This window comes from Lemur catta, chromosome 4, assembly GCF_020740605.2.
Source record: "Lemur catta isolate mLemCat1 chromosome 4, mLemCat1.pri, whole genome shotgun sequence".
In the NCBI taxonomy this organism is placed as follows: domain Eukaryota; kingdom Metazoa; phylum Chordata; class Mammalia; order Primates; family Lemuridae; genus Lemur; species Lemur catta.
The window spans coordinates 56,837,546-56,849,645 of NC_059131.1; the positions used below are offsets into that span (position 1 = coordinate 56,837,546).

The 12,100-nt window shown below is 39.9% G+C and overlaps 1 protein-coding gene across 1 annotated transcript in view; it reads left to right on the top strand.

Annotated features, from left to right (window-relative positions):
• Positions 1-3,252: 3,252 nt before the first annotated feature.
• The window catches only part of ALMS1 (ALMS1 centrosome and basal body associated protein), a 161,207-nt gene continuing 152,359 nt past the window's right edge, over positions 3,253-12,100 (top strand). Inside the window, exon 1 of the mRNA XM_045549868.1 lies at positions 3,253-3,552. Coding sequence (XP_045405824.1) covers positions 3,253-3,552 — 300 coding nt within the window. The remainder of the gene's footprint in view (positions 3,553-12,100) is intronic.

The following is a 12,100-nucleotide window of genomic DNA, read 5'->3' on the forward strand; positions in this document are numbered from 1 at the left end:
TTGTTGGCTTCTAGATACTCTTCTCAAAGAAACATAATCCACTGAAGGGGTGGATTTAAACACTGGAGGGTTTCTAAGAATTAGCTTCAATACACAAGATAAGTTGGTGCATAGTAGAAGGGTGCAAGTCTGATGTTCACATAAAGAAGTTGTATTAGTACTACTAGAAGTAGTAGTAGTACTCCAGTGGGGTACAGACTATATTAGGAGTATAAGAATCATTTAGCACACCAGGAAGGAACCAACTTCCTTTCCCTTAAGATAGATAGACTTTCTTTCTTTCTTTTCTTTCTTTCTTTCTTTGTTTCTTTCCTTTCTTTCTTTCTTCCTTTCTTTTTCTTTCCTTCCTTCCTTCCTTTCTTTCTTCCTTCCTTCCTCTCTTTCTTTCTTTCTCTCATTCTCTCTCTCTGCCTTCCTCCCTTCCTTCCTCCTTCCCTCTTTCTTCCTTCCTTCCTCCCTCCTTCCCTCCTTCTTTCCTTCCTTCTTCTCTCTTTCTCTTTCTCTCCTTCTTCCTTTCGACAGAGCCTTGCTTTGTTGCTCAGGCTAGAGTGCCATGCTAGCCTAGCTCATAGAAACCTCAAACTCGTGGGCTCAAGGGATCCTCCTGCCTCAGCCTCCTGAGTAGCTGAGACTACAGGCGTGGACCACCACGCCTGGCCTAGACAGATTTCTTGAATTGAGTTAAACAGACTTCTGAAAAGCAGGCTGGAATGTTTCTGAAGAGAGCCAACTGAGTATTGTAGCAAAAATAGCTCCAATATTAGTTTCCATTCCTGAAGGACAAGGTTTTCTGATAGGGTTGTAATGACTTCAGAGAAACATTTTGTTGAAGCAGGGGTCAAGGTCCAATTTTTATAAGACTGAAGTTTGGGATTAATTACGTGAGGAAAGCTTAAGTGCCAGAAGTGATCTCTAGAAGAAAATCTACTTTATGAAGTCTATAAAAGTGCAGCTATTAAATTTTGTCAACAGTTAAATTAAGAGCAATATCTATGGTTTAAGAAAAACACACCAGAGAGTGTTTCTCGTAAGTGGCAGAAGGACATAGGAAGTCAAAAGTAACAGGATGAAGATAAGGGAGATAATATTTAGAAATCAATTTGTTAGTTAATTAAGGGTATTGAAGAACAATAATAAGCAAGACTCATGGTAGGGTAAAAGATGCGCTGAAGAATCAGAAAATTAATCTTGTCCTGTTGTCTTGGGTATAAACTGCCTACTTCTGCAGTCAGCAGCTTCTAGGGAAGTCCCAAGAATCTTCAGTTTGAGGTCTTCCAATAGAATGGATGTTCAGTAGCCAGGAGAAAATGATGCATGCCTTTTTAGTTGGGTAACATGAATCCAAGGATCAACGTCTTGGAGTTTTACTGCTGGTTCAATTGGTAACAGTGCCTGATAAGTTCTTTTCCACTGAAATGAAGGAAAATTTTTTGTATGATGCTTTTTCAGAAGACCAGATCCTCAGATTTCAGATCATGCAGAGGTTGCTTAGATGTTTTGGAAATGCAGATTCTACCTGTTGTTGATAAAGCAGGAATTACCCTCTGAGTCCCCTGCTGCAGTTAGTGACAGCAGCTTGTATTAAGGTAGCATCTAGTCTTGGAAGTAATTCCCAAATACTGAGGCAGCCTGTTACTAACTCAGGAGATTACTTGTGGTTCTTAGAATGGATTGATCTTACTGCCATCAAGGCAAATGAAAGTACTTTGGGCTTTGGAAGTTGGAGGGTTTCTAAGAGCTTTCATAACTATTTTTAGTATTCCAGTACTTCTCTTTATTTTTCTTGAAATTTGTAGATGATAAAGATAGTGGAGTTTCTAAGTAATAGGTAAAGCTTCACGGAACTATTTAATAACAATATTAGTGAAATGTGTGTTCCTGTTACTGGAGATATACAGTGGGATTTCCCAGTCAGGAATCCAAAATCAAGAAATTTTTTTCTACCATTACAGTCATAGCTCTCCAGCAAGGAGGAGCCTCAATTTGCTCTAAGAATAAACAATAATAACCTTAATGTACTCATAGTCCCTTTGGAGATGTTCAACAGAGCTCCAAGGCTTTGGGCTCCAGTCCATGTTCTACCTTTATATTATAGTTTTGCCAGGATTGGGTCATTGCCAGGTAGGAGATACATCCTTGGCAATATCCCTAAAATTGTTCCACCAATGTTGGTTCAATACCGTTGTGAGTGTATCTCTGACATTGTGAGTAATACCCATGAAGAATTTTTGCTAGACTTTTTTAATAATGACTATTTCCTTAGGTAATAGCAAAGCATCTCTAGATTCTTTAATTTGCCATTCATTTTTATAGGGGTTCCTGAAGTGATTAGGAAATCTTTATTTTTCAAACATTTCAAAATCATTAACCCTAAAACATATGTACTATCAGTGTATATATTTGCTCTTTTATTCTGGACCAGGGCAATTACTGCACTAACAGAAGACCTGGGATGCTTTATTGAGTCATCCACTTACTTGGTAAGAGAGTTTGGGCAAGTTATTTTTTGAGCCTCAGATTCTTCAAACATGAAATGGTGAGAATACTTGTCTCATGGAACTGTATTTAGTGAGTTATTACACAATAATCAACGAATAATACCTACCACTAAGTCCTTCATATTGGTATATTTCCTTTAATTACCACAATCATCCTATGCCACGGCCTACCCTCATCTCATAGACACAGCTGTGTAAGTGGTGATGCCAGGATTCAAACTCCGATCTTTCTGATGCCAGCGCCCAGTTCCTAACCCCTCTCCCACCCCCTGACACTTTTCCATGGTTATGTTCAAGCACCCACCATACAGCCTGTCACGTAGTAGACACTCAACCTTTAAAACTTTATAATTTGCAAGTTTGATTATCATGGTTTGTCCTAGGGTTTGATCTCCCCTCAGAGCGGGGACAAAACTCCAGCCAAGGGCTAGATTCTCCTCGCGCGGGGCTCTCTGAGCCCCGGGAGGTGCCCGGCCCAAGTTTATTGTGAGCTGATAGTAGTGGGAGCGACGTTCAGGCCCGTGACAGGGGCCAGGCGGCGGCGTCGCTTGTCGCGAACCCCCCACCTCGGGCCTTCCCGCCCGCCCCCGCGGGGCGTCCCTAGCAACGCGCGCGCTCTCTCCGAGCCCCGCCCCGGCGGGCGGCGCGGCGCCTACGCCGGGCCGCAACCGCCAGTCGGCTCCCTTCCCTTCCCTTCCCCGCCCGTCCCCTCCCCTCTCCCCTCCTCCCCCGCCGCCCTGCGCGAGACACCAACATGGAGCCCGAGGACCTGCCGTGGCCGGGCGAGCTGGAGGAGGAGGAGGAGGCGGAGGCGGCGGCGGCGGCGAAGGCCACGAACTCGGACGAGGTCGTGGTGGAGGAGGTGGAGGAGGAGGCGGGGAAATTGGACTCCGACTTTAACTATGGGTACCACCATCTGGAGAGTACCGACGACGACGACGAAGACGAGGAAGCCAAGGCCTGGCTGCAGGCGCACCCAGGCGGGCCTTTGCCTCCGCCGCCGCCCCCCGCGAGGTCCCGCTACTCGGAGGGCGAGCGGCCCTCCCTGGAGAAGGTGAGCCGGGCAGGGGAGGGCGAGGGGCGCCGGGGGCAAGGCTGGCGGTGGGCCCGGAGCGCTCTGCCCCGCTCGCCTCCCGTCACGCTGCCTGCCAGGTAAAAAACGCGCCTTTAAAGGCTTGCAAGGGGCCCCGTCTCCCGCCTAGGTGCTAGAAGACGACTCCACGTCACCCGTTCTTTCTGGCAGAGACTTCTCGGCGGGCCCTCGGCGTTTAGAACTACAACAGATGTTCAGAGGAGCCAGTAATCCCCGCGTGTGTAGTTAGGAAACGCTTGCGGGAGGAGGGGCATATCGTGTTCCGAAGGAGGGGAAAAAGCGGTGTAGTACTGGAGAGAGTGGTTGCCCAGGGACTATCTTGTTGGGGAGACAATTAGCAGATTAGCTTGACTTAGGTGGAGGTCTTCCCTTGAGGGAATAGTGCGGGTTCTGTACACTGCGTGATCAGTTAGTCTTGAGAGGCTTCCGGCAGATTGTGCTTCTCTGGACCTTTGTTTGTAACAATAAAGGGGTCCCTAACGATAGGAGGGACTTGGAATGTAAGAGGCTTGTGATGCAGTTCCAGTCTGGAAAACTAGAAAATATAAAGTAGTACACAGTGGAGAAAGAGCCAATTTTGTGTTGAGCTGTGAAGATCATTTTGAAAATGATTATGTGTTTAATTTACTGTTTTTAAAAAATTTCTCCTTTTCAAGGAGCAAGAACTGCACTGTTCAATACGATCGGTAGCCACTGGTTATGTGTGGCTCTTTACATCTTAATTAGTGAAAAATAAAATGAAAACTTCAGTGCCTCTGTTGTTCTCATCACTTTTTCACACTTGGCTAGTGGCCACAATATTGGACAGTACAGATATTAGAACAGTTGCATCATCACAGTGGTGCTGTAGACTGTTGATCACTAAAGAGCAGTAGTTGTTTTGCCTGATAAATATTCCAGTGGGTACTTAATTCATTGAGCGTATTTATTAAGCATTCATGTGTGCCACACATTGTGCTGAATGCCAAGAAAACATTGGTGAACCCAAATATTTTTGGTCTCTGCCTTCCTAGTGTTCATGGTCTAGGCAGAGAGGCAGACAAAATTCAGATGATCATAAGTAACTTGCAAAACTGACATGTGCTAACATGCTAGGAAAGTGTAAAGTAAGGTGGGGAAGTCAATGAAGCTGGGGAACGCTTTCTTGAGGAAGTTGTGATAGAGCTGATATCTGAAGACAGATTAAGGGTAAGTAGGCAAAAGGGAGGGAAAGAGCCTTCTAGTTGAGGGAAAAGCACAGGTACTGTTGATTAGAGAAAGCATGGCATTTTCAAGGCTCCTGAGGCTAGTGTGGTTTGAGCACAGACTGCAGTGCGTTGTGTGCTATGCCAAGGATTTATGGGCTTTATGCCTGGAGATTGGGCAAGTCAGTGAAAATGTTTTAAACAAGGAGATGTATGATAAGATTTGTGTTTCAGGAAGATCACTTTGTAGCAGAGTGGAGAAGAGCTGTGACAGCAGGGTGTAATGGGGAACAGCAGTCATGGATCAGGGGTACTAATTAGGAGACCACTGCAGCATTGCCAGGCAAAAGATGATAATATTTTGGAATAGGGAAGTGTTGGTGGATACAGGAAAAAGTGGACTGATTTGAGAGGCAAAATAATTGTACTTAATGGATTGAATGTGGAAGGTGAGGTGTCCACGTGTTAGGTTGTTGTATGAGTGGTTGTGCTAATACTGAGATATGGCCAGATTTTTGTGCCGGTATTAGCCATGGAGGGGTGATGGAATTGGTTGGATGGGTGTTAAGATTATGAGTGTGGTTTTAAAGATTAGAGGAGAGGTCTGGGCTGGAGATTTCAAATTGTAAGTCATCTATATAGAGATGATAATTAAAGCCCCACTTGTGGACTAAGTCTTCTAACTTTTATTTTGTTCTGTTACTTCTTGTTTGAATAACTATTAATATTTAAATTTATATCTTCAAGCCTAAGGGGAATTTTTGAACTAAGCCACTTTAACTCTTTATTACAGCCAATATGAGAAAATTATCCGTTCAACGTCTGTGTGCAATAGAAAGTCTTGCTTCTTGCAGCCCAGAGTATTCCCCCCCCCAAATTTTTTTTTTTTGGAGAAATCAGATTATTTTCTTTCTTACCTTGGAAAACGTATGAGAGTATAGGTAGTGTTATGTATTAAAGGCAGTTTTAAGATGATGAGTATTAGAATAATTTTTCCTTTAGTTCACTTGCTGGCATAGGTTGAAAAATGTCTAAAGGAGAAAATGTTTAATATGTTTCTTACTAGAAATTTATGAACTACGAAATTTTTAGCAGATGTGTCTGTTATGTAGTGTTTAATGCAGTGTATTCAGAGGATGTGATCAAATAATAGGAAACATTAATTTCATCCAGTTTACTCTCCAATTAAATGACTCCATTGAAGTATTTGATTTACTCTCATATATTTCTCACTAGATAATAAAGGTGTTCTAGTGTGATGTATAAGGTGGTGATTAAATTTGTAGTCCTGATATTGAGACTGAGCTAAGCCATGGAACTGCTTAAATTTGAAGCAAAGTGACCAGCATTGTAACCAAGTCTTTTTAAGAGTTCAGGGAGGTGAGTGATTCAAAGCCTTTGCTGTGTTTTCATGACCTGTGGTCCCCAACCCCCAGGCCAGTACCTGCCCACCCCCCTGGTCTGTGGAAAAATTGTCTTCCATGAAACTTGGGGTGGGGGGCGAGCACACCAGGAGGTGAGCAGTGGGTGGCGGCCTCCCCTTTGCTCATTGCTCACATTACCGCCTGAGCTCTGCCTCCTGTTCCATGACTACCCCTCCCTGACAACCTGTCTGTGGAAAAATTGTCTGCCATGAAACTGGTCCCTGGTGCCAAAAAGATGGGGATAACTGCTATAGACCATTTGGACACCTCTCCTTGTAATTCCTCAACCTAAATTTCTGAGCTGTGCTGGGGTAGATAATTCAGTTCTGTGGGTTGGTATCACTAGAAATTCTTAGTCTCCAGTTTTTAACTGGGTCATCATAGCGCTTTGAAATGTTTTTACGTATCCTCTGTCAGCTTTCCCCCCCCATCTTCACTCTTATCCTCTAGCCCCTACCCAGTGTTCAACATATTCCCCCTGCTAGCAGGTTACCATTTCACAGAAGAAAGAGAAAACACAGTCCTGAACTCCTTTATCTTCCTGCTCTCCATCTCCAAATTTATCTACACTGCTCACTTCACAATCTTTTTTGATCTATTATTCACATTTTATGCTTAATATTAATCCTTTCTTACGTTCCTAGGATAAAAACTATTTAGTCATAGTGTGTTTTTCTCTCAAGGAACTGCTGGACTTTATTTGTAGATATTTTATAATGATAATAGTTTTAAGTATTTTTTATGTTCTTGACCTGTCTTTTTCAAATTAAGCATCATTATTACTCCATTTTCATACAAGGTGATTTTTATTTTTCTATGCTGTGAAACAGTCTAAATACATAGAAATTTTTCTTGCATATTTGAAAAATACCACCAGTGAAAATACTTTGCCTCTGGATTCCTTTCAGGGTTTTAGTCTATCTATACCCTCTTACTTTTCTTGGGTTAATTTTGGTAATTTATGATTTTCCTAGAAAATCATTTCAGCAAGGATTTCTAGTTCATTATGATGGAGTGTTACATAGTAGTCTTTCTTTTTTTTTTGATTGCATCTGTGGTTATTTCCATTTCTCATTCCTGATTTTGTATAATTTTATTTTTCTCTTGATTCGCCTGGGCAGGGGCATATTTATTTTATTATTTCATCCAAGGAAACACCTCTTCGATTTAAATTTAATTCTTTAGCTTTTCATTTTTTTAATTCAGCAATTTCAGTTTTCGTCTTTTACTATTTTCTTAGGTTTACTCTGATTTTTTTTTAACTTTTTAACTGCTTTATTGAGATATATCATTCACACACTGTACAATTCACCCTTTTTTAAATTTCAGCTTATTATGGGGGTACAAAAGTTTAGGATATGTATATTGCCCATGCCTCCCCCACCCCCTGAGTCAGAGCTTCAAGTGTGTCCATTTCCCAGACAGCGTGCATCGCACTCCTTATGTAGGTATACACCCATCCCCTCCCCCAACCCCTCACATCTGCCCGACACCCAATTGGTGTTATTCCCAAATGTGCACTTAGGTGATGATCAGGGAAACCAGTTTGATGGTAAGTACATGTGGTGCTTATTTTTCCATTCTTGGGATACTTCACTTAGTAGAATGGGTTCCAACTCTTTCCAGGAGAACAAAAGAGATTCTATATCACTGTTATTTCTTATAGCCGAGTAATACTCCATGGTATACATATACCACATTTTACTAATCCACTCATGTATTGATCGGCATTTGGGTTGTTTCCACATCTTTGCAATTGTGAATTGTGCTGCGATAAACATTCGGGTGCAGATGTCTTTGTAATAGAATGTCTTTTGTTCTTTTGAGTAGATGCCCAATAATGGGATTGCTGGATCAAATGGTAGGTCTACTTGTATCTGTTTAAGGTATCTCCATATTGCTTTCCACAGGGGTTGCACTAGTTTGCAGTCCCACCAGCAGTATATGAGTGTTCCTCTCTCTCCGCATCCACGCCAACATGTATTGTTTTGGGACTTTTTGATAAAGGCCATTCTCACTGGAGTTAAATGATGCCTCATTGTGGTTTTGATTTGCATTTCCCTGATGATTAGAGATGTTGAGCATTTTTTCATATATTTGTTAGCCATTCTTATATCTTCTTTTGAAAAATTTCTATTCATGTCCTTTGCACACTTTTTGATAGGGTTGTTTGATTTTTTCTTACTGATTTTCCTGAGTTCTAAATAGATTCTTGTTACCAGTCCTTTATTGGGTGTGTAGCATGCAAAAATTTTTTCCCATTCTGTAGGTTGTCTTCTTGCTCTCGTGACTGTTTCTTTGGCTGTGCAGAAGCTTTTTAATTTAATCAGGTCTCATTTATTTATTTTTGTTGTTGCTGTGATTGCCTTAGGGGACTTTTTCATAAATTCTTTGCCTAGGCCAATGTCTATAAGAGTCTTTCCCACATTTTCTTCTAGAATTCTAATAGTTTCACACCTAAGGTTTAAGTCTGTTATCCACCGTGATTTGATTTTTGTGAGAAGTGAAAGATATGGGTCCTGTTTCAGTCTTCTACATGTGGCTATCCAGTTTTCCCAGCACCATTTATTGAATAAGGATTCTTTTCCCCAGAGTATGTTTTTGTCTGCTTTGTCAAAGATTAGATGGCTGTATGAGGATGGTTTTATATCTGGATTTTCTATTCTGTTCTCCTGGTCTGTGTCCCTGCACTTGTGCCAATACCATGCAGTTTTAATAACCACAGCCTTGTAGTATAGTTTGAAGTCTGGTAAATTAATACCTCCCATTTAGTTTTTATTGCCTAAAATTGCTTTTGCTAAACGGGGTCTTCTCTGGTTCCATACAAAGCGTAAAATTATTTTTCTATATCTGTGAACATTGATGTTGGTAATTTAATAGGGATTGCATTGAATCTGTAGATCACTTTGGGTAGTATGACATTTTAACAATGTTGATTCTTCCGATCCACGAGCATGGTATGGTTTTCCACCTGTTTACATGCTCTGCGATTTCCTTCCTCAGTGTTTCATAGTTCTCCTTATAGAGGTCCTTTACCTCCTCTCCTTAGTTAAATATATTCCTAGCTATTTTCTTTGTTGCTGTTGTGAAGGGTATTGAGTCCTTAATTTGGTTCTCCGTTTGACTGTTATTGGCATATATGAATGCCTCTGATTTGTGTGTATTGATTTTGTATCCTGAGACTTTACTGAATTCGTTGATCAATTCCAGGAGTCTCTTGGTTGAATCCTTGGGGTTTTCTAGATATAATATCATATCATCAGCAAAGAGTGAGAGTTTGATCTCTTCTGTCCCTATTTGGACACCCTTGATTCTGCTCTCTTGCCTGATAGCTCTCACAAGGACTTCCAGTACTATGTTGAAAAGTAATGGTGACAGTGGGCAGCCTTGTCTGGTTCCAATTCTAAGTGGGAATGCTTTCAATTTTTCCCCATTCAGTATGATGTTGGCTGTGGGTTTGCTATATATGGCTTGTATCATTTTTAGGTAGGCCCCATCTATGCCTATTTTGTTAAACATTCTTATAATAAAAGGGTGTTGAATTTTGTCAAATGATTTTTCTGCATCTATTGAGAGGATCATATGGTCTTTATTTTTGCTTCTATTTATGTGGTGAATTACATTTATAGATTTGTGTATGTTAAACCATCCCTGCATCTCTGGGATGAAGCCCACTTGGTCGTGATGGATTATTTTTTTGATCAGCACTTGGATTCGATTTGCTAGGATTTTATTGAGAATTTTTGCATCTATATTCATAAGGGATATCGGTCTGTAGTTTTCTTTTTTTGTTGCATCCTTTCCTGATTTTGGTATCAAAATTATGTTGGCTTGGTAAAATGTGTTGGGGAGAATTCCATCTTCTCGATAGAGTTACTTGCCAGAATTAAAATAATACAGGTTTTCATATTTGTCCATATATTTATCTTTATCAGAAAACTTTATATTTTCCTATGGTTTCAAGTTATTATCTACTGTCATTTAGTTTCAACTTGAAGGACTGCCTTTGGCATTTTTTTAAGGGCAGATCTAGTGGTAATAAACTCCCTTAGCTTTTGTTTATCTGTGAATGTTTTAATTTCCTCTTCGTTCTTGAACAGTCTTAATTATTACAGTATTTTCAGTTTACAGATTTTTTTTTCTTTTACTACTTTAAATATATTATCCCACTGTATTCTGGCCTGCAAGGGTTCTGCTGAGTAATCTGCTGATAATTTTACTAAATCTCCCTTGTATGTGATAAGTTGCTTTTTTGTTGCTTCTTTCAAGATTGTCTCTTTGCATTTCATTTTCAACAGTTTGATATACTATGTTTTTGTGTAGATCTCTTTGGGTTTATCCAGAACATGGATTTCATTGAGCTTGCATTTCTTTCCTCAGATATGGGATATTTTCAGTCATTTTATCTTTAAATAAACTCTTTGCCCATTTCTGTCTCTCTTCTCTTGCTAGAATGCCTATAATACAATATTGGTCTGCTTGGTTATGTCCTGTAAGTTCCATAGGCTCTTTTTACTTTTCTTTTTTCTTTTTGCTCCTCAGACTTGATAATTTCAAATGAGCTATCTTCAAGTTTACTGATTCTTTCTTTTGTCCGAGTCTGCTATTGAACCCTTCTGGTGAATTTTTCAATTTAATTATTGTGTTTTCAAGTCCAGAATTTCTGTTTGTCTCTTTTTTGAAATGTTTATGTCTTTGTTGATATTTTCATTATGTTCATATGTCATTTGTCTGATTTCATTTAGCTGTCTCCTTTAGCTCACTGAGCTCATTTAAGATAGTTCTTTTAAATCCTTGTCAAGTAAGTCAGTTTCTAGAGATTTCTTTTGTTCCTTTGAATGGGCTACATTTCTATTTTTCTTTCTTTTCTTTTTTTTGTATACTGTGATCTTTTGTTGAAAATTGGGCATTTGAATAAACAGCCACTTCTCTCAGTCTTTGTGGACTGGCTCTGTGTAGGGGGAATACCCTCACTGATTAGCCTAGTGTAAAGGCCTATGGTCCTCTCAAACTTTTTCTCGTGATATATTTTTAGTGAGCCTGTGTGTGTGTTTTTATTTTAGTTCCTCCATATACTCAGCTTCTTTTAAATGTCTTAATTGCCCTAAAAGCCTCATCCCTGCTTTTTCTCAGGGCCTTAGATCTTGTGTTATCCTTTCTTGGTCATAATATCTTTCCCCCACTGCCTGTGCATATGCAGACCTCTTGCAGTTCTCATGCAACTGCTTGCAGTGGCCTCCAAACTGATATCCAAACTATACAAACATAAGGGAAAACACCACAACATTTTTTACTGTTTCGAGTGTGCTTTTTTCTTGGTTAGGCATTTACTTGGTTGCTGCAGCTTCTTTCCTGGTTTCCTGGTTCTCACAAGGCTATTTTGTTGTGAATGTTGTTATTTATTTGGTTTACATGGTTTATTGACATGGAGAAATGAGTTCCTAGAGCTTCCTAGTCAGCTGTCTTGTTGGCATCCTCTCGGTTGCTGAACTTAGTGTCATTTCGAAGGAAGTTTTTAACTACTGATTTAATTTAATTGATTTTTTTTGGGTAGTTCAGGTTTTCCATTTGGTACTTATATATTCTCTTGAAGGTTATCCGCTTTTTATGAGTTTTCGCATTGTTATAAAGCTTTGTATGTTAGTTTTAATATTTTCAACTGATTTGCAGTTCTCTCCTTTTTTGGAATTTGTATTATTTATTTGTGCCTTTCTTTTTAACTTTTTTCCTTTAATCGGTCTTGCTGGAGATTTATCTATTGAATAGGTCATTTTGAAATGACCAGATTTTGGCTTGTTGATCATGTCTTTGTTTTTTCCTAATTTTTGTTTTATTATTTTTTAAGTTTTATTATTTTTTTATTTTCTTTTTCTTTGTGTTTCCTTTGTTATTCTTTTTCTA